The following is a 22,214-nucleotide window of genomic DNA, read 5'->3' as shown; positions in this document are numbered from 1 at the left end:
TTCTCTCTCTTTCTCTGGTTGGGGAAAAGAGTTAATAGGTGCCACAAGCATGGCGGTGATGCAATTCCATTAGGTTAAAACATCTCAATGATGTTTAAATAACTACAATTGTAGAGTTGCAGTACGACATTGAGATGAAAGTGTAAGAGATCCGAACTCTCTCATTCCTTTGTCAACTTTCTAAGGTTACGTTTGGTTAAATTATCCTCCAAATAATCACTGCTTGAAGAATTAAATTTTGAACAAAAAAATTAAGCTAAGCCATTTGTTTGCAGTGCAATTTCATCTGCACTAGTAGCACAAATGCATGAGAGTGCAAACAAGAAGACCGTAAATTACGATTTACTTTTAATTGCTTTGAATTTATTTTATTTTGCATCAGATTTTGTTTTATTTACACTACAAACAAGCAAAGTAAAACAGTGTTTGCATTTAATTCATTTTTACTCCCATGCTTTTGCATCAATTCAGAGGAAATTGCATACAAAGCCTAAGGCCCTGTTGGTTTCGTTTGTACTTAAATCTTAGGGAAATCTAAGCTGCTGACATGATACCAAAACTGCTTTAATCTATCATCCCCGGTGAATTTTGATAAATACCACCTAATTATGACATTATCCTATCCTTTTTGCTATCTATTGTTTTATATAATAATGTTAAAATAACATAAAATAATTGCAACATATTATGACAATTCTATAATATCATTAGAATTGCATTAGAAAACATTAAGACATACCAAGCGGAGACTAGATAGCTGTGTAACAAGCATGGAGAACTCCGGCCTTGACACTCAAATTGCACTTTCGGGAGAGCATTAGAGGAGGAACATTGTGAGATTGAAGCAGTATACAGGATCCCTAAATGGAGGGTATATTTGAAAACTACTCTGTCAAGCACCAAATTATTAATCCAGCACTTGTTATTGCTTCCCAACTGTTACGTGCTTCTATTGCATATAGTCTTCAGAAAGCGGAGTTTTGAAGTCCAGAATGTTTTCCTGGATTCTTTATACAGGGTTGTCTTGGGATTTTACAGTGGCTGTACAAATAAATATTCCTTGGTGTTGTGTTTCGGTAGTGTGTAACATGCTTGTTTCACAAACCATGGTCTTGTGAGAGCCGGCCTGTATTTTTCCTTTGGTCTTTGAACAAATTCCGACATCTGAAAGGTGGAAACGAGGAATGAAATTGTGAAAGAAAGGGCCAAATAAGTTTGCAGTCTTTTTTGCAATCTTGAAAGGTCACTTTCAGCCTTATTATTCAAACACCTGTTTTGAATATAGGGAGACCAAGTTCAAAGAGTTGGGTATTTTAGTCAGAAAAATTCTAGGATCTATAACTTACTCACACTTTTAGTAGTATAGATTAGACAGGTAAATAAGGTAACTTGAGTTAAGGCAATGAGAATTTACAAATAAAAAGAAAAGGCATGGGCCAAGGAGAAGGCCACCATTGGCATTGGTAAAGTGGAGCAGTTACCGTGGGAGAAACACTATTAAGCAACGCCAGCTAAATGATACTGAACTTCAGGTTGCTTCCTCCAGTGGATCCCAGTCGGCTGAACTTTCTCGTTTTTGCAACAATTTGAGTGACGAAGTTTTAAATGTTTGTAGGTGTATATCTTGTGATGGATGTATACTGAATATCTTGTAAATCTCTTATATATGGGTCTTAAATCCTCCTTTTGATAGTAATACAATTTTACCTGACCTATTCAAAAATAGATACAAATAAATAGGACTTTCCTTCTATATTTCATACTACGAGAACTTACTGATTAACAAACAGGGCTCCGTGAAGTTAGCATCTAATCTTCCGCCATGCACCCATCATCATCTTCATAAATATAATTCCTCCAAACAGGTTCAAGTAACCTCATTGTACTCTCTAATTGCTGCCTCTCATCCTCATTTATTCTCGGATTCCTAATGTAAGCATCTATTTGGGGGTAAAGCACTTTCAGACAAGCCAACATGAGCCCCAGTTCTTCCCACTCTCCATGGTCTATTCTGGCCAATTTAATACAAACAAAATGCACCAATCCCAGAACCAACCCAAAATCCTTCCTTTCAAGCCCAACTGCTGAACCAGTCAAGAATATAACCCCAACAGCATCTAGTACTTTTGGATTTTCTCTCATAAGTAGAGCTACCTTTTCCATTAGTTCCTTGAAAACCACAAAATCCTCTGGTTCATGAACTTTCAGTCTCCTCATCTTGGTTAAAGTCAATTATTTCATAGAGCTCAACCTTACCCAAAATTGTGAGCCATGATGGGAAACGTTGCTCAAATGTGATCAGATGCACTGGAACAACCTCCTCCTTGTGGAGTCCTTATCATAACGTGGTCATATCCTAATGCTAATATTATATCAGGTATCCATGGCTTCACTGTAGAAACAAGGCGTGTGGCATGGCCCAAACCCACGTATGATTCAGTTGAGGCAATCAAATCAAGCATGTTATTCGCAAGACCAGAGACCTCCAGTGGTGGTGGTGAAGAGTCATTGCAATTTGTGAGAACTATATTTAGCAACTTTATTGCATAGGTGAAGGAACTCCTGAGGCAAGAGAACACTTCTTTCAACTCGTCTTCTTTGAATTGTAGTTTATCATGGGAATGCTTCCTTAGAGTTGAGATGACATGTTGAACAAATACTGAAGTGAACCACAAGCACCTTTCTTGATTGTGAGAACCGACATGTATGGCCATAGCATCAACAATAGACTTGAGAACTGTGGTAACCATTTTCAACATATTTGATATCTTCCTTTGTTCGGATAAACTGGATCCTGTGTTTAAGTTAAAGGAAAGAAATAAGATAATGAAGAAAGATAAGTATATACTTCTGAACAAAGGAAAACATCCAGTTGGGTACTTGGGTAGTGGAGATGTCCTTCACATACAGAGTGCTTCAGCACTCCCAACTGAACTTTACTGCAATAAACATTTTTTTTCTAATTTGTGCTGAAAATAATACTGAGATTGAGGGTATGTATGCATCCAAATTGATATTGGATTGGGAGATACAAATAATGAATAAGGAAAAACTAATCACACTTGCTAGTCAAATCATTTAGTGAGGAAGTCAAAATGACCCTGGAATCACGCATGTGGCAACTTAGTTTGGCACCTAAAAGGACACCCCCGATCCCCCTTCTGGGCCCAATATAAGTTGACCCATGGAAGTTTCCTGGGTTGTTTTGGCTAGATAACAAGACAATCCAACTAAGAAATCTTCTCATTGTGTGTTTGGGTGTATGATATAAGAAAGGAAGGAGAAGGTATAGAAAGATGACTTGTAGAATATGAAAATAGAGACTGCAGTAGAGAAACATAAAAGAGTAACAGAAGAACAGATAGAGGAAGAGAAAGAGAAAAATAAATAAATAAATATCACACCTTTAGAAGAAAAGAGAGGATGCACCACACAATATTCAAACTTCAAATTCATTTTCGCTCATTCAATCTATTCAAACTAAGGATTCCATCACTTTAATAGAGATAGGGTTTACAAGGCCTTAGTCTTGACCAAATAAGACTTCTAACAGAATTAGATATTCAATGAAAACACAAACTTTTAGTGATTCAATACTAAGCATCTAATTCATCAAGACATCTTCTAGAATATTCTAGAATATCTTACTAAAGAGATTGATCCCCCTAAAACAAATTTAGAAACCAAAAACAAATAAAAAGCAACTCCCTAGATAAAATTAAAAAAAAATTGGAAAAGATTCAATTCCCAACATAGCCCAACTCCTTATTGGTAAAATGGCCATAATTCTCTAAAAAATATGTAGGATTTATAAAAGCATAACTTTCATTAAATAGATAACTATATAACCGTTTTAGATATGGTCAGGTGTAAGTAAGCTGCTAATCAATACTAACATATGGACTCATGAATTGCATGATAATATTTAATTTCCAGTGATGCTAGTAAGCTATGTACTCTTCATATGCATTCCATAATTGACATCCAAAATGTTAAAAGTATTGGTAACAAAAAACAGAAGCAATAACTGAGGTTGAAATATGAAAATTAAAATTCCAAAGTGCAATAGTGTAACGAAAATCCATATTTTATGATGTCTAAAGGGCATTCTTGGTTTAGCATTATATATGCCCATCACCTTTCTTAGAATTTAAAGGCAGTGAGCTAGTTTCTCCAATGGGCCTTGCATCAATTAGCTTCTCTGCACAATTGAGCAGATGATTCACTGACTGATCCAACTCTGTCAGCTGAAAAAGAAAATAGCAGTTAGAATAATTTTTGGAAATGTAAGATAATGCTTTGGTCAGCATCAATCTGTGCTTGAAAAGACAGACTAAAGTCAAAAGTCAAACCCAAAAGAAGGAAAGCAAGAAAGAATTACCAACTCTGTCAAAGTAGACATTATTTGGTTTTAACATTCAGATGTTGTTTCTTTGATATTAATTAAAATAAAACATCAAGTAGACAACTGGCATTTAATAAAAATTGCTAGAAAAATTAATGCATTAAAAGAAAGAAAATGAAGTTAAGAAGAGCCATACCTCCAACGATGTAGTATCCAACCTGTTGTTCTTGTTTTCATCAGGACTGGTTTTATTAGTTAAACCAATTTTTTGAAAAGTCATGTTCATGGCAAGAGCTGCGTATGCAAGAACTGGTGATGTTTCCAGGAAATCATAACACATGCATTGTTCAATAATAACCTCAGAGATGATCTTCAAAGCTGAAAATGGCAGTTCCAATGTCTTGGACTTTAGCATGGCATTTTGTGTATCTACAGACATGAGCAAGTCTTTTATCTGCCATGCCACTCCCGCAGCAATAAGGCAATCTTCCTCAAAATTGTAAGTATCAGAACTAGAAGATTTTTTTTCTGCTGGCGTTATTCGCTGAGGTTTTCACAGATAACTTAGTTTTTGCCTGTCTGGTAGATGGTACACTCTGAGAGGAGACTTCTTTTCCAAATCTAATACGAAATCCAGAGGCAATATTTTGCAAAAGGCTTGTTAAGGATGCAAACATGTCATCAAATCTACCACAGGATAGCAACAGCTTGTGGACAGAACTTATCTCTGCCTGCCTTTCCACATTTTGGGATAAACCACTGCAATTCATGATAAGGTCCATGCATTCTTCAGAATGGGTAGCTGGAAAATGTACAATGGCAGGTACGACTAGCGAGCTTGGCAGTCCAAGCCAAAGCCATTCCAATGAAATTTTTTTTGTGGTACAAGTGTTTCCTAGCTTGCCTTGACCAAACAGAGACCTTCCACCTCCAGCTTGGGATTTTTGAGGTTAAGGCTCCGTTTGCTTCAATGTGAAAAGGGTAAAATCATTTTCACGGGGAAAATGTACTTTGTTTTTCTTGCCATTTACATAAAAAATAAATTAGATAAGGAAGGGAACACAAAGTCTACCCTCCAGAGTCCAGACACAAGAGTCTCTCACTCTCCAAACTTGACCCTACACAGCCCTTATCTTAGAATTAACTTAATTATATTCAGTGCAATATTAACATAACTTACATGATAATTGACAGCACACCCTTTTAAGTTTTGAACTTTTAGCTATCAACAACATTAACTACCTTTGGTTGGGTTGGAGTTGGACATGTCTCGTGCAAGGCTTGGCTTTAATACGAATGAGAGGACGTTGAGTAGAACAACAGGGTAATTAACTGAGTTGAGTTGAGTTGTTAATGTTACCCACGCCACCAGCAAAGCATTAGCCTGTTCCAAGGATGTATGACAACGTGATAAGGGAAAAAAAAAAGTTGGCAGTTGCAATTCCTTGCCAGATTCCAAGACAATTCAGTGGACCATCCAATCAAACTATCCTTAATAAGCATCATCTCTCGAATGAAATTCCGGTACAGAAAGATTTTTAGCTCATCACGTAATCATCTCTCAATGCACTGAGTTTCGTGACTCCAACACAGGCTAGTTAACAGTAAAAAGCAGGACCCTCCCCCCAAAAGGCACCCCCCACCCCCTCTAACATTCAAACAAATCGAACGACATTCAGCTTTACATACTTTTTGATGGCCAACAAGCAACACAGATGCATCAAATCACACAAACAATTCCCTTCCCTTCCCCACCCCCCCCCCACCCCATCCCCAATCTCTCCTCATTGCTTTCATTTCAGCCTTTAGAAAGACATTGGAAGCATCCCAAGCCCCCTATAAGAAAGAAACGAATACAACAAATTGAATAAGTGAGTAAGTAGTAATGTAGTATAAAATGAAAACACCACTCTGAATAACTATCAACAATCTTCCATGGCTTTCTAGACTTCATTCCCCTCCGCCTTCACTTCCCTCCTTGTATTGTAGCTTTCAGGCTTGCAGTTAGCTCTTCATGGTGGGGTAAAGTTTCATTTTGCTTTTTTTTTTCTTTCTTTTTCCCCTTTTTATTAAAATGCATGCTAGTTCATCTGTCGATCAGACTTTCTTGAGTATCATCGGAAAACAAAACCCATACTCAACTCCAAATCATATCTAGGAACTGGAGGGTAACACTCATTAGATCAGTAAATCAGATTGAAAAAATAATAATAATAAATTAAAAGAAAAACACAAAATCTTAGTAAAATGCACTCTCGAGATTGGCATTAGTCGTCAATTAGATTTGCCTTAGCGGAGTGGTTTCTCATTAACTATACCACAATTTTCATCACTGTCATTGAATGTAAGTCTTCTCCTCTTAGTGTCCACCGCAGAGGTTAAGGATGAATCCTCAACAACGTCTGTTGAAGTTGTATAAATTGAAGATATATCTAGAGAAATTACAAGCCTGGGTATTCTCAATTTCCCCATCTCTAAATCCTGCATTAGATTATAGCAGGAAAACACATGTTCCTGCAAACAAACATTTATCAAAATCCGATCTTTGTAAATTGTTTTTACAAGACTAATGAAACAGTAAAGGAAAAAGGAAAATAACTCACATTTTCAAGAGACCCACATGACGACACAGAACTCATCTTAAACTCTATTGTTTTTCTTGTTAATCTCTGATCCATTGCTGCCAACACTGCGGCAGCAGCAATTGCAGATGGGCGATGATCCATCAAATTCATCTCTGTATATAATAAACAAACAAATGAAAGGACAAATATACGAAAGCGAAGAAATAGTTCTCAGTCTATATCAAATACCTATCAATTTTTCTTTCCCTTTTTTAGGTAAAGATTTCCGCTCAAGATTACCTTTTATTATAGCGAGGACGAGTTCCACAGCTCTAGATACCAAGTGCTTCGGTCGATATTCCTCACAAAATTTGTTGATGAAGTAATGGAAATAAGCAAAAGGAGTGATTGAACCCATTCTCCATTCTAACGTATTCAGAACTAGAAGCTCCATTCTTTGAATGATCTTACTTTCGAAGTTGCATTCTTCTACTCTAAACTCAGATAATGCCGGTACTTTGCATTCTTCCAGTTTTGCGGCCAAAGATAAACACGCAACCGATAGTAATTGAATCGCCCAAGATTTCCCTCTCTATTATTAAAAAGAAAATGATCAATGAAAACAACACCTAAAAGAACTAAAGAAGTAATAGTTAAACCCTCTTGTTGTTTATTTGCCATTTGAAAAGGAAAGTAAAGGGGAGGGAAAAAGAAGAAAGTTTTTCTTACATCAATGGTACGCCTTGAAAGAAACTGATCAAAGTAAGTGACGGATAAATAAGCTGTTTGGAAGCGAAATCCAAAGTATGCCCGAGTCTGAATCAAAAGCATCGGAACTCTCAGAAGCTGAACCAAATCCAAGATAAGAAAAAGGGGAAAAAAAGAAAACAAAGCAACATAGAGAAAAAGGTTGAAGCAAACTTTGAAAATCCATTGAATAGCATCCAAGCGAGCGCACTTGAGCCAGCTCTCGTTCATCATCGAATAGTCATTTGTAGATTCATGGCATTTGCTTCCAAAACTATTCTCTCTTTCAACCAACATTTCTATATATTCCTCTTCAGTTTCTGAATATGGGTAATTGTTTAAATTAAGAAATACGTCTTCGTATACCTCTCCATCCAAGCAACCTTCATTTTCTTGACAGAGAAGATTGGAGAGGGAAAATGAAGAGCCGGAATCCTCCATTCATTTCTCGCTATCTTCTCTCTACATCCACACAGAAAAATCCATTATTTGAAGGCCAAATCCACTGTACAAGGAGACACGAAATCTAATTGACCGCTATTGCGACAGAACCAGAGAGAAATCTGGTCTTTGGTCGAAGCGATGATAGTTAGGGGTAGTTTTAGTGCCGCCAAATTTAGCGGATGTGATAGTCTGATAGAGTAGCGATTTAGGTGCGTGACCTTTTTTTTTTTTTATTTTAGCGGTTACACAGTCACAAACGCACTCCCCTACTCTCTCTCTCTCTCTCTCTCTCGTGAGTCGTGACTCGTGACGAGATTTTGGTCTTCAAAGGGGATAGCGAGCTGGGGAGAGAGTACGTGTAGCATTGTACATGGGCCAGTGGGCCTGTTATTAAGGGATGAGCCATTGGAGTGGGCCTTAAGCCCTTATGACCTAGCAGGCTGGCACCCCTAATTTCTATACAAGCGGAAATATTTCCGAAATAATAATACACATGATTTATTAACCAAGATAAATGGTAGTTACTAGTTAGTTATCTTATTCTTTGTTATAAAGAGACATAGAGACCCACCATATTTTTGTGTTTCCAAGTTTGCCCTTAGCATTTAGAATTAATTTCTTCTGGTAGGAGTAACCGAATACATCTAAAACCAAGTTTGGTGAACAATAAGAAGCAATAAGAACCAAGTTTGGTAGGAGTAGCCAAATACATATTAGATAATCAAAGTCACTATACAAGTGTATGGCACGTTCTGAGTATCTAGAAAATGGTTTACTTGGGTTGAAATGGAGTTATCACATCAGTTAAGGAAATAGAGGTGATGGAGACTTCTTGGAATGACATCAAAATTCATTTTGGTTCAATAGCGACTCTAAAGCCTAAGGCATCGGTTAAGTCAATCTAGATAAGGCTTCGATGGGAGAGGGAAGGGGTTAGACCCCTCTCCCGGGTCCAATAGGAGGATCCACACATGGCTTAAAACGATCATAAGCATAAAAAGCACAATTAATTATTCAAACCAATAGGATAATAATCATTAAACACATCAAATTATAAAAGTAATGTACATAGAAGAGAATTTTAACCATTTCTAATTATTTATTTATTATCTTACTTTTTTAATTAATTTTTTCTACTATTATTTTTGGTTATCTTCTTATAGAACCCCATTATTATTATTATTATTATTATTATTATTATTATTATTATTATTATTATTATTATTATTATTATTATTATTATTATTATTATTTTAATCTTTTATATTTCCATATGTTTTTATTTTTTATTTTTTCCCTTTATTCTTTTTATGACCTTTTTTATTGAAATTGTTTTTTATTTTATTTTATTATTACCCCCACCCCCTTTGCAAATATATATTCTAATCTATCAAGCCAAAGTTTTGTTTGCCAAACTTTTTATTTTAACTCTCAATCAGCAAAAGACCTAATCCCTACTAGTGTCTTAGCTGTTCTTCTCTATTTTGTTTTTTTATTTAATTCTGTCTTACAATCATTTTTTATTTCTTTTACTGATATATCATTTATTCACTTAATCCTTATTTATCTGCTGAAACAGATCGCTATCCACCCAAGTTTTCAGATCAATCCGCCTTCAAAAAAAAAGTTTTCAGATCAATCCCCTTCTCCGGTGTCCGAGCATCTACCAACTAAACATTCACCTCTGCAAACACAAATAACTACCGTCCCAAATAACTAACTAAATAAAACCTGAACTAAACAGCAATCACTTCATCAAATCAGAGATTCAAAAGCAACATCATCGGCAATATTCAGAAGTTGGTTTGAGAAGAAAACAACGATCCAATCTCTAAGAAATAAAGGATAACTGAATATCTAGACTACACCCATCAACAACCGAAGAAAACGGCACGCTAATTGCAGTCTTGAATATGGCAAGCATAGCAATCAACAGATCGGGAAATCTATTCAGCATTGAATCCTGAACGATAGGATCAATTAGACATCCATATTATCAGCAGTATCACCAAAGAAAGAAAACTGCGAACAGAGAGACTACGGCTGATCTGGGTTTCGAAGATCACATGTAAACCGACTCGGCATTGGCCTCATTGCCGGCTCCGAGAACTTCCTCCTCCCCCCAGATCTTGATTAATCGAATGCAAACGGGAAAACAAATCCAGAAAACAAGATGAACAAAAAAATAGCAATCACAGTACTTACTCGGTTGGGATTTTGGCTCTGAACTTTGTCAAAGCTGCAAGAGAGAGAGTCAGCTGGCTATGCTTCGTTTGGGGTTGACTTCTCGAACGACAATGGTGACCAGCATTTGCGACCAGAAGCTTGGTGTGAGGTTGCGGTCCTTTTGAGTGTTGGGTTTCACTTGAAGCTGAGAAGGGAAGGCCGTCGGAAATAGTAGATACGTTCGATCTTAATCAGCGGTGACAATGGAGAACAGGGGACCTGTGACTAATTTTGGGAACCGAAATGGTGAAGGGAGCTGATATGGTTGTCGGGGAATAGGAATGATTTGATAAGAGCAGTGAGAAGTCACCGAAAATCCAGGAGGAAATAGGGAAATATCCCCCCACCGTGAGACCTTTCTGCGACTGAGAACAAGAGAAGCCGATCTGGAAAAACACGCGAACAGGGAGAAAGAGAGGAAGAAGGAGAGGGGGAGGAGAGAGGGAAAAAGAGAAAGATAAGTGTGAGAGAATGAGAGGGAGAGAGGAGATTACCGCCGCTGCTGGAAGTTGCTGCGACGGCAGTGAGGTCTGAAAACAGGGGGAGGAGGGGGGGGGGGAGGAGTTTGGACGCAAAACAAAAAAAAAAAATAATCAGCAAGAGGGAGAGAAGATGAGAGAAAAAAAATGCAGCCGGAAAAGGGAAATCTCAGCCTTGCTGCTGTGCGTCGAGTGAAGAGGTAGAAGATGAACAGTATTTTTCTCCTCTCCCCTTTGAATTCGTCTCTCTCTCTCAAAAGAAAGCTAGGATCGGCTTTATATTAACATACAGTGGTAATTTGGTAATTTTGGGGCAATTTGGTAATTTCGAAAAACCGTGGTATTTTTGGTTCAAACGGGTTAAGGGCGGCCGGACCGAGATTCTAATACAGTGGTGGGTGTTCTAGGTCAGAGATCAGAAGGTTGAAAAGGGTCTGAGTGTGTACTATGATTTTGCATGTGTGGGTTATTGGGATTAATCGAAACAGAATCTTTTTTGAAGAATGGGCAAATAGGGGTATTTTTAGTTGAAATTTTATAACATGGGGTTCTTGGACATTATGAGCTGATTCGTAAGGTTGGATTGGCCCAACATGACCGGGATTTGGCAGATCTGGAAAGGTGGTGGTTCAATTAATTTAGGGCTTCGAAATGGAATCTTGATGAGATGAAGGGGCAAATAAAAGTATTTTAGGCTGAAATTTTACAGGTGGGTATTTTAAGGTGTCCGGGATCTGGTGGTAATGTCTGATTGGTTCAGAGGGTCAAGATCAATGGAATTTGGGTCAACAAGAGGATGTAGAATGGAATCTTGATTTGATTGAGGGGTAAACGGGAGGATCTTGGGTTAAGTTTATGGGCAGGTGTTTTGGTGTGTTTAGAGCACAATCATATGATCTGATTGGCTCAGATGTGTTTGGATTAAGGGGATCTAAGTTGTGGGTGTTTTAAACTAACCATAGAAGTCAAAATGAAATTTTTGCTTGGTAAACAGAGAAATTTTGAGTTGATATTTGCCGGGTAGGTATTCTAGGAGGTCTTGAGTCTAATGATGGCATCTGATTTAGTGGTTGAGGTGTTAATGGGGATTGATTGAGGCCATCGGATTGGTATTAGGTAGGTTTGCGGTGGATCTGAAGGCTTTTGAGGCTAAAAACTAGGTTTTGGGGTATTTCGAAGAGGTCGAATGGGCCTGATCAGGTGTTTGAGGTAAATTAGAGGTTCAGGTGATAGGCCGAGCAAAAATTGGGTGCTGACACAGGTGCATCTCCCTAACAAATACTTTAAGATGGTTGTATTAACGTGTATCAATAAAACTATTACCTTTTATCTACATCTACACTTTGATTTTATAATAAAAAATTAAAAGAAACTTATCCACATTAATTGTTGTAATAGGGAATATAGTAGAGACTTGTGCATCTATTTGTCATATATCTACTCTATATTTTTTTGGGCTATATCTATTCTATATTTAGACCAATGATTAAAATATCATTATCTTGGTATCTAAAGTTGGGTATTGGTGTATATTGATATTTATATATTTTCCATTTTTTTATTTTATAAGAGGAATGGAATCTATCTTTTCATGGCTTAAAATGTTTTAAAACATTTATGTACCAATATATCCATATATATCGTACAAATACAAATATTTCCAATACCAAACATATTGTATTAATATTTTAATCCTTAATTTAAATTTTAAACAAACATGATTAATCCCATTTCATCTTATAATCAACTTTATTTATATGTATTAGGATTTATGATAGAGAGGCCTTAGTGTTAAACTTTCAGTTGTCCTTGGAATGATACCATTTCACGATAAGTGTATACTACATTATCCCATCATTTTGTCGATCATTTGCATAAGTACATACTACAGTATCCCACCTTCCAAATGCAGTGATCCTCTTTAGATAAATACCAAATTCATTGTTGAAAGATGATAACATGGGCACTGTGATAAGATAATGAAAGTTTCAACTTCATTCATGAAGATAATTAAGTGTCATTAATTGACTCAACCTGGTAAAAACATCTTAACAATTGGATCATTTTTTAGATAGTATAAACAAGGACAACACTAAGGTTTTTTTTTCTTTTCCTTTTTCTTTTTTTATTTTGAAATGTCTTGCTATTAGATGCATAAAATGGTGTAACTAAATTCATGTAATATACTCAAAAATTGAGGACACACACACACTAGCATTTACTTGGGGTGTTTGGCAAGTCTTTCTATCTGGTCTTGATGTTGTTCAAATTAAGGTGGATGAGTAGCATATAAAAGTCATGTTGAGCTGGACGAGCCGAGTTGGATGTTTTGTGATGGACAGGTTACGCTAGATGAGCTGTGCTAGGTGAGTTATGCTTGGCAAGTCCTTCTATTTGGTCTTGATGTTTGATCGAATTGAGGTGGATGAGCAACAAATAAGAATCATGTTGAACTAAACAAACCGGGTTGGATGTGTTGTGATGGGTGATTTGTATTAGGTGAGTTGTGCAAGATGACCTAATGAGAGTCCAACGACCTGCAAAATCCGAAGTCAGAGAGGCCCCAAGGTGGTTCCCCATGGAGGAGCACTCCAATGCTAAAGTTAGTAAAAGTAGAGACAAGGTCGGCTAGGCTAAGCTACTAAGGACAAGTTGGCCTTAGTCGAGCAAAGTTGAAAAAGCAAGAGAGTGAGAGGGATAGAATGCTGAGAGTGGAAGAAGAAAGTAGTACCTTGAGGGGAGTGGCTTTAAAAACTTGGGGAGAGTGCAACAATGCTCCCTACTTGTTGGGATAGTGAAGTGCACCGAGGTACCCTCTGTTTGAGGTTTTAGGGCAGTTCGACATTCTCTATCGTAGGTAGTTGTGAAGGGCTAGACTTGCTACCACATGCCCTTATCATATGGGGTTCTCGGTCCACTCTATGGCTATTGCTCCTCTCATGTTGGAAGTTCATACTTATGATGTGGTCAAGCCAACATTTGGACTACCTACAACTTTAGATTAAAGGTGGCAGGCCAACTAGTCAAGGGTATGGTCCCATCACCAGCCCCCTAGTTTTGTAGTCAAGGAGGGAGGTGTTCGGCCGCAGTCAAATGGACGAGCTTCTGTTGTGCTTAGTAGTGGCATCGGGGCTTGGTTGGTTCATACGCTATGTGGTCAGACCTAGTTCAAAGTAATGACAACGGTTTGTATGTGGTCAGACCAAGCTTACATGCGTGCAGAGTAGAACACTTGATTTGGACCATTGGCTGGCCATGATCTAGTCGTTGGTTGTCTCTATATAAACCAAGGGGGCAACCTCTACGTGTATGAGGAGAGTTTTGTAATGGGCTTGGGTTTCCTTTGGACCAAGGTCTTATGTCCATGTAGGGGTGCAAATGGATCAGATCATGATCTGATGTGATCTAATCTAAAGTCCAATCCTATATTGTTAGATTTGAATATCCATGTTTCGGATTTTTGGATATGATAATTGGATGCGATTAAAAATCGGGTTGGATTTGAATCACCCCCTATTCGGTCCAATATATATGTTATGTATTTATTTATTTATATATAATATATATGTTGTTTATTTATTTATAAATATGTTATTTATATTGTATTTTTGTAAAATTTTTATATTATTTATTTTTTTATAAAAAACATGTAGATATATTCATGAAAATAGTTGAAAAATACTTATATTTTTTTGTTTTTATTTATTTAAATAGTTATATTTTCTTTTCCTTTTAATAATTTATTTAAAAAATAATTCAGATCAAATCAGATTCGAATATCCAACACCTTGATCAGATTTGAATTCAAATCAGTACTTATGAGATATGCTCGAATCTTCAAATTGGACCAAATCGGACCTACAGTGTTTTCGAATCGGATTCAAATCCGATCCAATCCGTTTGCATCCCTATGTCCATGGTGAGGTGCACCACATCTTGCCCGTATAGCTAACGTCAAATTCCTTTAGGTATTCAATTTGGATTCTTAAATTTTGAACCATCCTGGACATTCCAATCACTTTCCCTGTCCTTCACTACCTTCTCCACCTCAAGAACCACAATAGGGATATTACTATTTCTTGGATTAGCCAAACACATAGGTTCTCGTCGAGGCCTTCTCCTCGGTTCATCACTAGAAGGTTGGATTTTCTTTATAAAGCACAAGGATGGGTGACCTCTAGAGCCTAAGTTGACCACACTGAGGACAAAGGTGAAGGCTCTGAAGGAAATGGAGCTAACTAAGGAGGAGAGGGCGGCCTTGATATCGATAGTCGAGGAGGATATAAAGTTGTACACCTCCTCGACCATGTTAATTTGAGCTAGGTTGATGTTGCCCCCTAGCTAGTTGGTCCCTAAACTATGGAAGCTTGTATGTTTGGATCATTTTCTTTCTTCTTTTGTTTTCTTGCTTTTCCAAGTATTGACTATTCGTTCATGTCATGTAGGCACTGAGATGGGTGCCAAGTGAGCAGGTAGATAAAGCACTTTTAGGAGGCTACAATGAAGAAGGCTATGACTTTGGGCATGGTCTTGCCCTCATGCCAAAAATAGGCTGAGGAGTTGACCTCATGACCCTCAAAGAAGTCGAGGGTGCAGACTAAGGAGTAGCATTTGATGGGTCGAGGTTGCCAGTTGATGACTTCGAGGAGTTTAGAGGGACAAACCTCAGGACAGGTTGGGGATGACATATACCAACTACAATGTACTGTTCGTTTTGCTGACACTTTGGAGATAGAGGGTGTGGCCAAGTAGATCGCCTAAGTCATACTACTCACGTAGGTTTGGATGGAGATGACGAGCTACATGATTGGTGCCTTGGAGAGCACAATGATTCATGAGACCACGTAATAAGTACCTTGTCATATTGTTGCTAACTCTTTTATCTTAGATTGGTATTGATGACATGTTTTACAAAACGTTTGCACAGTGATGCAGGTGGTGAATAGGTTGCAGGGCATGTGAAAGTATGCAGAGCAAATAGAGACTACCAAGGCGGAGCTCAAGGACAAGCTGGAGGCCGAAAAGGCACTTGAGGGTACGAAGGATGAGGTCAAGAAGCTAAGTCATCAAGGTGCATGATATGAAGGGAAAGATGGCGTCACACAAGAAGTAGGCGAAGGATAATGACACCAGGGTGACTTGAGCAAAGGAGGAAGCGGTGGTCGAGTTCAAGGCCTTAGGCGAATTCAAGGCCATCATGGATGACTTCGGAATAAGATGCTTTGCCCCCGAGTCCCCGGCTACATAAGGAATAAGATGGATTTAAGGGTTGTTTTGTACAATAGCGTTGTATGTAGAGTAGCACTGTAGCATTTTGGGTGATTAATACAAATTTGTCTATATTCATTTTTTCAAATTTTTATATTATTTATTTTTTATAAAGCACATGTATATGTATGATGAAAATACTTGTATCTTTTGTTTTTCTTTATATAAACTGTTATATATTTTAAAATTTTAAGAAACTAAATCGGTTGGATCATATTTGAATCCAACATTATTAACAGATTCAAATTCAAATCCATGTCAGACATGAGATCCGATCAGATCTACTATTTAAAATTTTGAATCGGATTCATATATACCTTGATTTGAATCTAATCCAATCCGTTTGCATCCCTATTTATGCAAATATAACAATTTGTATTGATCAACTCAGAACGTTTTCAAAAGGTTTTAAATATGAATGGAAAATTTATGATATCATAAGAGTTTTGACCAATCAAAGCACCTCATGAATTTTGATGAATACCACCTGATTGATATCTCTTTTAATGATACCAGTTTATTGGTGGTAAGTTTTTTGATATCTTTCTTTTTGGTATTATAGTCGAACCTTAAAATAATTTATCATACAAATTTGTATTGATCAACCCAAAATATAACAATAATAAAATATAGCTGTACCAAACACCACCTTAGGCTTCCAAATCAATTTCTAGTGAATTGTTGAAAAGGCTGTTAAGTAGGGTGGAGAGAGAGGTAAGTCTCAGACAAGAGAATATACTTAAAAAGTCCAATTATTTAATAATCCAGGTATTACTGACCGAACCAAAAGAAGAGTTTGAAAAGCTTTAGGTTTCAAAGCTTGTGAGTTGTGAGTGACAAAACCAATCTACAATCTGCACACTGCATGTTTGGATATTAGATCCCATCTCATTGTTGTAAGTTGTCCTTATGATTCCAAATAAAAGGATCCTTGTCCTTGTTATATATTATTATTATTATTATTATTATTATTATTATTACTATTATTATTATTATTATTATTACTAGTAATTAAGCACGTGTGTTGTACGTAAGAACATTTTTTTTCATATTAATTACTTAAATTTTAGATATATCATAGTTACGATAGAAATTGGAAATTAACAAAAGTAACAATTTGATTAAAAATAAACATAAATGTTTGTAGTAAATGTGCATGCGCATTGCACATGGAAATTTTAACTTACATTAAAAATTATTATTATTATTATTATTATTATTATTATTATTATATTTTATATTCCATTTCTGTCATAAATAAAAATAATTTTTACTTTAAAATATATTTTTATTTAATATGATGAATATATAATATTAGAAATGTTCCCAAATGTTTTCAACAAAATTCTGTACTTTTTCATTTTTTTATGTTCTATCTTTTTTAAAACATTTATTATTCAATTATGACATTATGAGTTTCTTTGAAAAGTTGGATCATTAACCCCCCATCTAGATAAAAAAATAGCTTTTCTTTCGGATTAGTTTTAAATTATATAGTTCATATATATCTATATATATATATATATATTATTTTTACTTTTTTTTAAGATTTATTATTTAAGTATCATATCATTGATTAATCCATTTGACCCAAACTACTAACCCACCACCCAAAAAGGAAAACAGTTTGATATCTAGGTTGACATTAAAATTTGTATTACATTTCCATCATTGATAAAATTATTTCTTATGTATAATTCTAATTCTTGTTCAATATAATGAATTTATAATATTAGAGATGTACCTAATATTTTTTTTATAAATATATAACATTAGATATGTGCCCAAATTTTCTCTTTTTTAATTTTTTTTATTCTTTGTATTTTTTATTTTAAAAATTTTATTATTTGACTATGGAATCATTTCATTTCTAAGTTGATTTTAAATTTGGTATTCCATTTTTATCATTAATAAAACTACTTCTTATATTTCATACTTATTTTTTTGTTTAGTATAATGAATATACAATATTAGAGGCATGCCCAATTATTTTTTATTTTTTTGTACTATATATTTTATTTATTTTAAAATTTTTATTATTTAATTATTACATTATTTATTAACCCATTTGACTCTAAATGGTTTAATTGCTTACCCACCACTAGGAAGGAAGAAAATTGTATTGTTTTCAAATTATTTTTCAAAATGTTTTTATACTATTAAAAATAATGTTGTAGATTTAATTAGTAGTATTTAATGATGAGAAAAAAAATATATCTTAAATATAGGATTTAATGAGATAGAATAGGAAAATGGTTTTATTTAAATTTTACATTCCATTTCCATAATTAATAAAAACATTTCTTATTTATCATACTTATTATTGTTTAATATGTCAAATATATGATGTTAAAAATGTTCCCAATTTTTTTAAATTTTTTTATTTTTTTTTTGCATTTTATCTAATTGTGAATTTTATGATTTAATTGTAGCAACATGGATTGACCCATTTGACCCAAAATAGTTTAATTTCTTACCACCACCTAGATGAAATACTATTTTTTCAAGTAGATTTTAAAAGTATAAGTTTTTATGTTATTGGAATTATTAATTTATTATATATGGATTTAATTAATAGAATTTAATGATGAGAAGAAACAAAAATGACTTAAATATATGATTCAATGAAGGTAAATGCAAGTTAATACCTTAAATGTTGGATTTAATGAAAGGGAATTGAATGAATTGAATATCTTAAGATTACCTCTTTTCAGCTCATTTAATATCAATAACCAATTTTCCTATTTATCCTCATTTTTATCAATAAATTTAAATATAGAGAGATAAATTTTATACTTACAAAATTCCAGAAATATTCTTGAAGTTATTTATGCTTTTTAAAGTAGATAAATTTTAAGATTACCTCTTTTTGAAGTTATTTATTCTTGTTGTTATTACTATTATTGTTTTTCCTTTTTCATCACTGTACTTGTCCATCCAATTCACCTCCCAAATGGGAAGCCTTATTCAGAGTCTTACACAGACCAAATACGTAAGCACATCCTGCATACGGTGGGTCCGTAAAACATCTGAGTATGAGTATGGATGATCAGATGGGAGTATTGTAAATATATGAACGGGAATACAGGACAGCCCTTCTTTTACTGCTAATTGTTGAGATTATATAGAGAGCTAATTAAGTTATTATGGGATTTGAAGTTTGAACTTCGAAGCCAGATATTCCACCAGTCTAGTATATTGTATAGATGGGAGTTACGGGCCACGTGTTGTGTTGTGATTCAGGAAAACACATCCTAACTGGCAATATATAGAATGCTATTGGGAGAGTTTCTTGAAACTCCAATAGTTAACTACTTCAATATTTGATTTTGCCTAGACTCGTATATATCAGTGATTAATTAGGGAACAAGAAAACAGGAACCAGTCAAATTAAGTAGTTAAGTTAACACGGGCAAGAAGTAGTGTTAATCAAGTTTTGCACAATTTTTTAAAGCATACTTGATTCAATCTGGCCAATGAGTTGAAAGCTCTGGGGAAAAACCAAACAAGGTTTGTTTGTTTTGATGTTAATTATGGAGGGATTAATAGTTTTTTGAATTTGATCATCAAGATTATTTAGAAACACGGGCAAGAAGGAGCCAAGTACCTGATATGCTACTTGCATGTAGGAGTGTAGGATAGGAGAGGAGACTAATAACATTTAGGACCCACCCTCTGTGAGTGAGAAAGAGAGAGAGCTAATGCCTAGGAGATTCTTTCGCTATAGATTAATTCAAAACACTGTCTGATTACCCCCATCATCTTCATCTTTTGCGTAAGCAATTAAGGTGGCTTAGCTTTTATGTACCTCGGTTTCGATTTGTGAGAATTTGTAAAAGAGCAATCATTAAGAGTTCAAAAATGTGTTTTTTGACATTTTTGTATCCTGAGGAGAGGGCATTACTGTTCCCATTTTTTGGATACATTTTTGTACTCTTTAGATAATCGGTGCATTTGACCAAAAGTTTAAGGCATTTAATGATGATGCCCACGCTTTGCATCGACTTCAAACAAATAGGAAGAATGCAAAAGATGGATTGCACTGTAAAACCACTTTGCATTCTTGAACCGGAAAGAGGGTATTTATGCAAAGCACATATTTGTTTTTGCATCGCAACTAAACACAGCCTTAGGGAAAAAACAAAAGCAAAAATGCTCTTCATTGACATTCAACAAGCTGATTTTTGGAAAAACATCTTGCTATGATTGATTGTAGCTTTGGGGTTCTTAAGAAGAGGGTTTTATTGAATCATGAATCATCAAATTAAACATTTATTGAATCAGCAAAGTGATGTGGTACATAAATGTGAAAAGTTGACAGCTTTTATTCAATGTAAATTGTCAATTTGTCATAGTGAAAATATTATAAAAATGAAGTCAAAGCAATTTAAACACTGATGAGCATGCATCTCCATATATATATATATATATATTTTATGTATTTTTGCATAACCGAACCATAGAATGCTTGTGAAATGTATTGATGCCAAACACAATGAGTCATATAAAGGAATATGGGAATAATTGCAATAGATGATAAAATGAAAGAGTCATATAAAAGATACTTTAGGCCACTAAGCTCGATTTGAAACCGGATCAATTAATGATAGCACCAAAACTCTTAACACTACTTTAAGCCACTAAGTCATCTTGCTTTGTGTTATTTAATCATTTAATGAAACAAAATAATTTTTATTAACTTTTCTGTCCATCCAAACAAACAGTATATATTTATGATTAACAATTCCATCTAAAAATTAAAAGAAATAATATTTAAAATTAGCATTTTATAAACAAATAGAATAAATACTCTATCAAATCTAAATTTACATCAAAAGATGATTTTAATCCCATGAAATTTATATAAATAAAATATTAATAATAGAATAATTATCTTATTACTTCAAATTTATAAATTTGTGCATGATATATCTTACAATTTTTATAATTATAAGTTAATATTTTAATTAATGTTAAATAACATTATATTTATCATTTACAAAAAATAAAAAAATATTTACAAAATATTCAAGAATATAATATTAAATTAATCAATCAAATCCACTAATTTACATTTATATGAAAAAATGATTTTTAGTTTTAAAAAACTTATAAAATTTCAAATTTTAACAATGAAATAATTATTTTAGTAATTAAAAATTATGAATTTTCATATGATATATATCTTAGAAAATTTAAAAGATTTGATATATTTTGAGTAAAAATTCTATATTTTATATTCGAGAATTTAATATTTGATTAACCTTTTTGCCAATGTTAAAAAGTAAAAATAATAAAATAGAAAATAATAGAAATATATAAGAGTATATAATTATTTTATATTTTAACTTTTTAATAACCAATTCAATTGAATTTGACCCGAGTTAGTCGGTTTTCTAGTATTTTCAATCAGCTTTGGCTTAGCAATTTTTTTTTACCCGACCAAGTTAAGTCAGTTTCGGTTTGGTCATTTATAAACTAACCAAAATTGAGCCGACCCGACTATATATATATTAATATTTTATATTTTAAATATAATTTTTTAATATGGAAAAGTGGGAACATTCCCACATTTCTTAGTCTAAAATATTTTATATCATAAATTTAATTTTTAATTTATTTTTTAATAATACCACTATAATTTATTAAATTTAAATTTAATTTTTAAGTTTAAATTTTTGAACCAATAAACCAAATCAAAATAGACCCAAACCGATACAACCCGAGTTGGTGGGTTTTCACTAAAGGTCAATTGATTTTAGGTAACAAACTCCTGACCTAACCAGGTCAATTTGGTTGGCGAAACAACCTACAACTAAACTAAACCAATCCTTGAACACTCCTAATTTCAGATAAATTAATAGTTTAATCTCTAATAAATAACAATAGTTTGATCTCCAATAATTATTGAAAATTTATAGTAAAAATGCACAATAATTGAAAGTAAATTTACAATGAAAATAAAATAGCTATCTAATAAAAAAACAATAATTAAAAATATACAATAAATACTGAAAAAATATTAAGTTAGTCAGAAAATAGTCAAATCTCAAATAATAGTTTAATTTCTAATTATATTAATCAATAAAATTAAAAAATAAATAATAACTAAATAAATTTATAACAAAAATACAATAAATT

At 34.1% G+C, this 22,214-nt stretch overlaps 2 protein-coding genes across 2 annotated transcripts; both read right to left on the bottom strand.

Moving 5' to 3' along the window:
• Nucleotides 1-659: 659 nt before the first annotated feature.
• On the bottom strand, nt 660-4,896 carry LOC104590641 (uncharacterized). The gene is made up of 3 exons (XM_010249360.3): nt 4,542-4,896; nt 4,139-4,247; nt 660-2,794 (listed from the first exon to the last, which is right to left on the bottom strand). The coding sequence occupies exons 1-3, from the start codon at nt 4,782-4,784 to the stop codon at nt 2,289-2,291; spliced, it is 858 nt and encodes a 285-aa protein (XP_010247662.1). The 5' UTR covers nt 4,785-4,896; the 3' UTR covers nt 660-2,288.
• A 1,488-nt stretch (nt 4,897-6,384) lies between these two features.
• On the bottom strand, nt 6,385-11,065 carry LOC104590640 (cyclin-D5-1-like). Its single transcript, XM_010249358.2, has 6 exons — nt 10,306-11,065; nt 7,831-8,118; nt 7,639-7,725; nt 7,210-7,501; nt 6,949-7,082; nt 6,385-6,859 (listed from the first exon to the last, which is right to left on the bottom strand). The coding sequence occupies exons 2-6, from the start codon at nt 8,095-8,097 to the stop codon at nt 6,635-6,637; spliced, it is 1,005 nt and encodes a 334-aa protein (XP_010247660.1). The 5' UTR covers nt 8,098-8,118; nt 10,306-11,065; the 3' UTR covers nt 6,385-6,634.
• Between the last annotated feature and the right edge of the window lie 11,149 nt (nt 11,066-22,214).

Source organism: Nelumbo nucifera, chromosome 1, assembly GCF_055504915.1.
Source record: "Nelumbo nucifera cultivar China Antique chromosome 1, China Antique-T2T, whole genome shotgun sequence".
Taxonomy (NCBI): Eukaryota; Viridiplantae; Streptophyta; class Magnoliopsida; order Proteales; family Nelumbonaceae; genus Nelumbo; species Nelumbo nucifera.
Note: the sequence above shows the minus strand (reverse complement) of the source record. Positions and strands in the feature narration are given on the sequence as shown.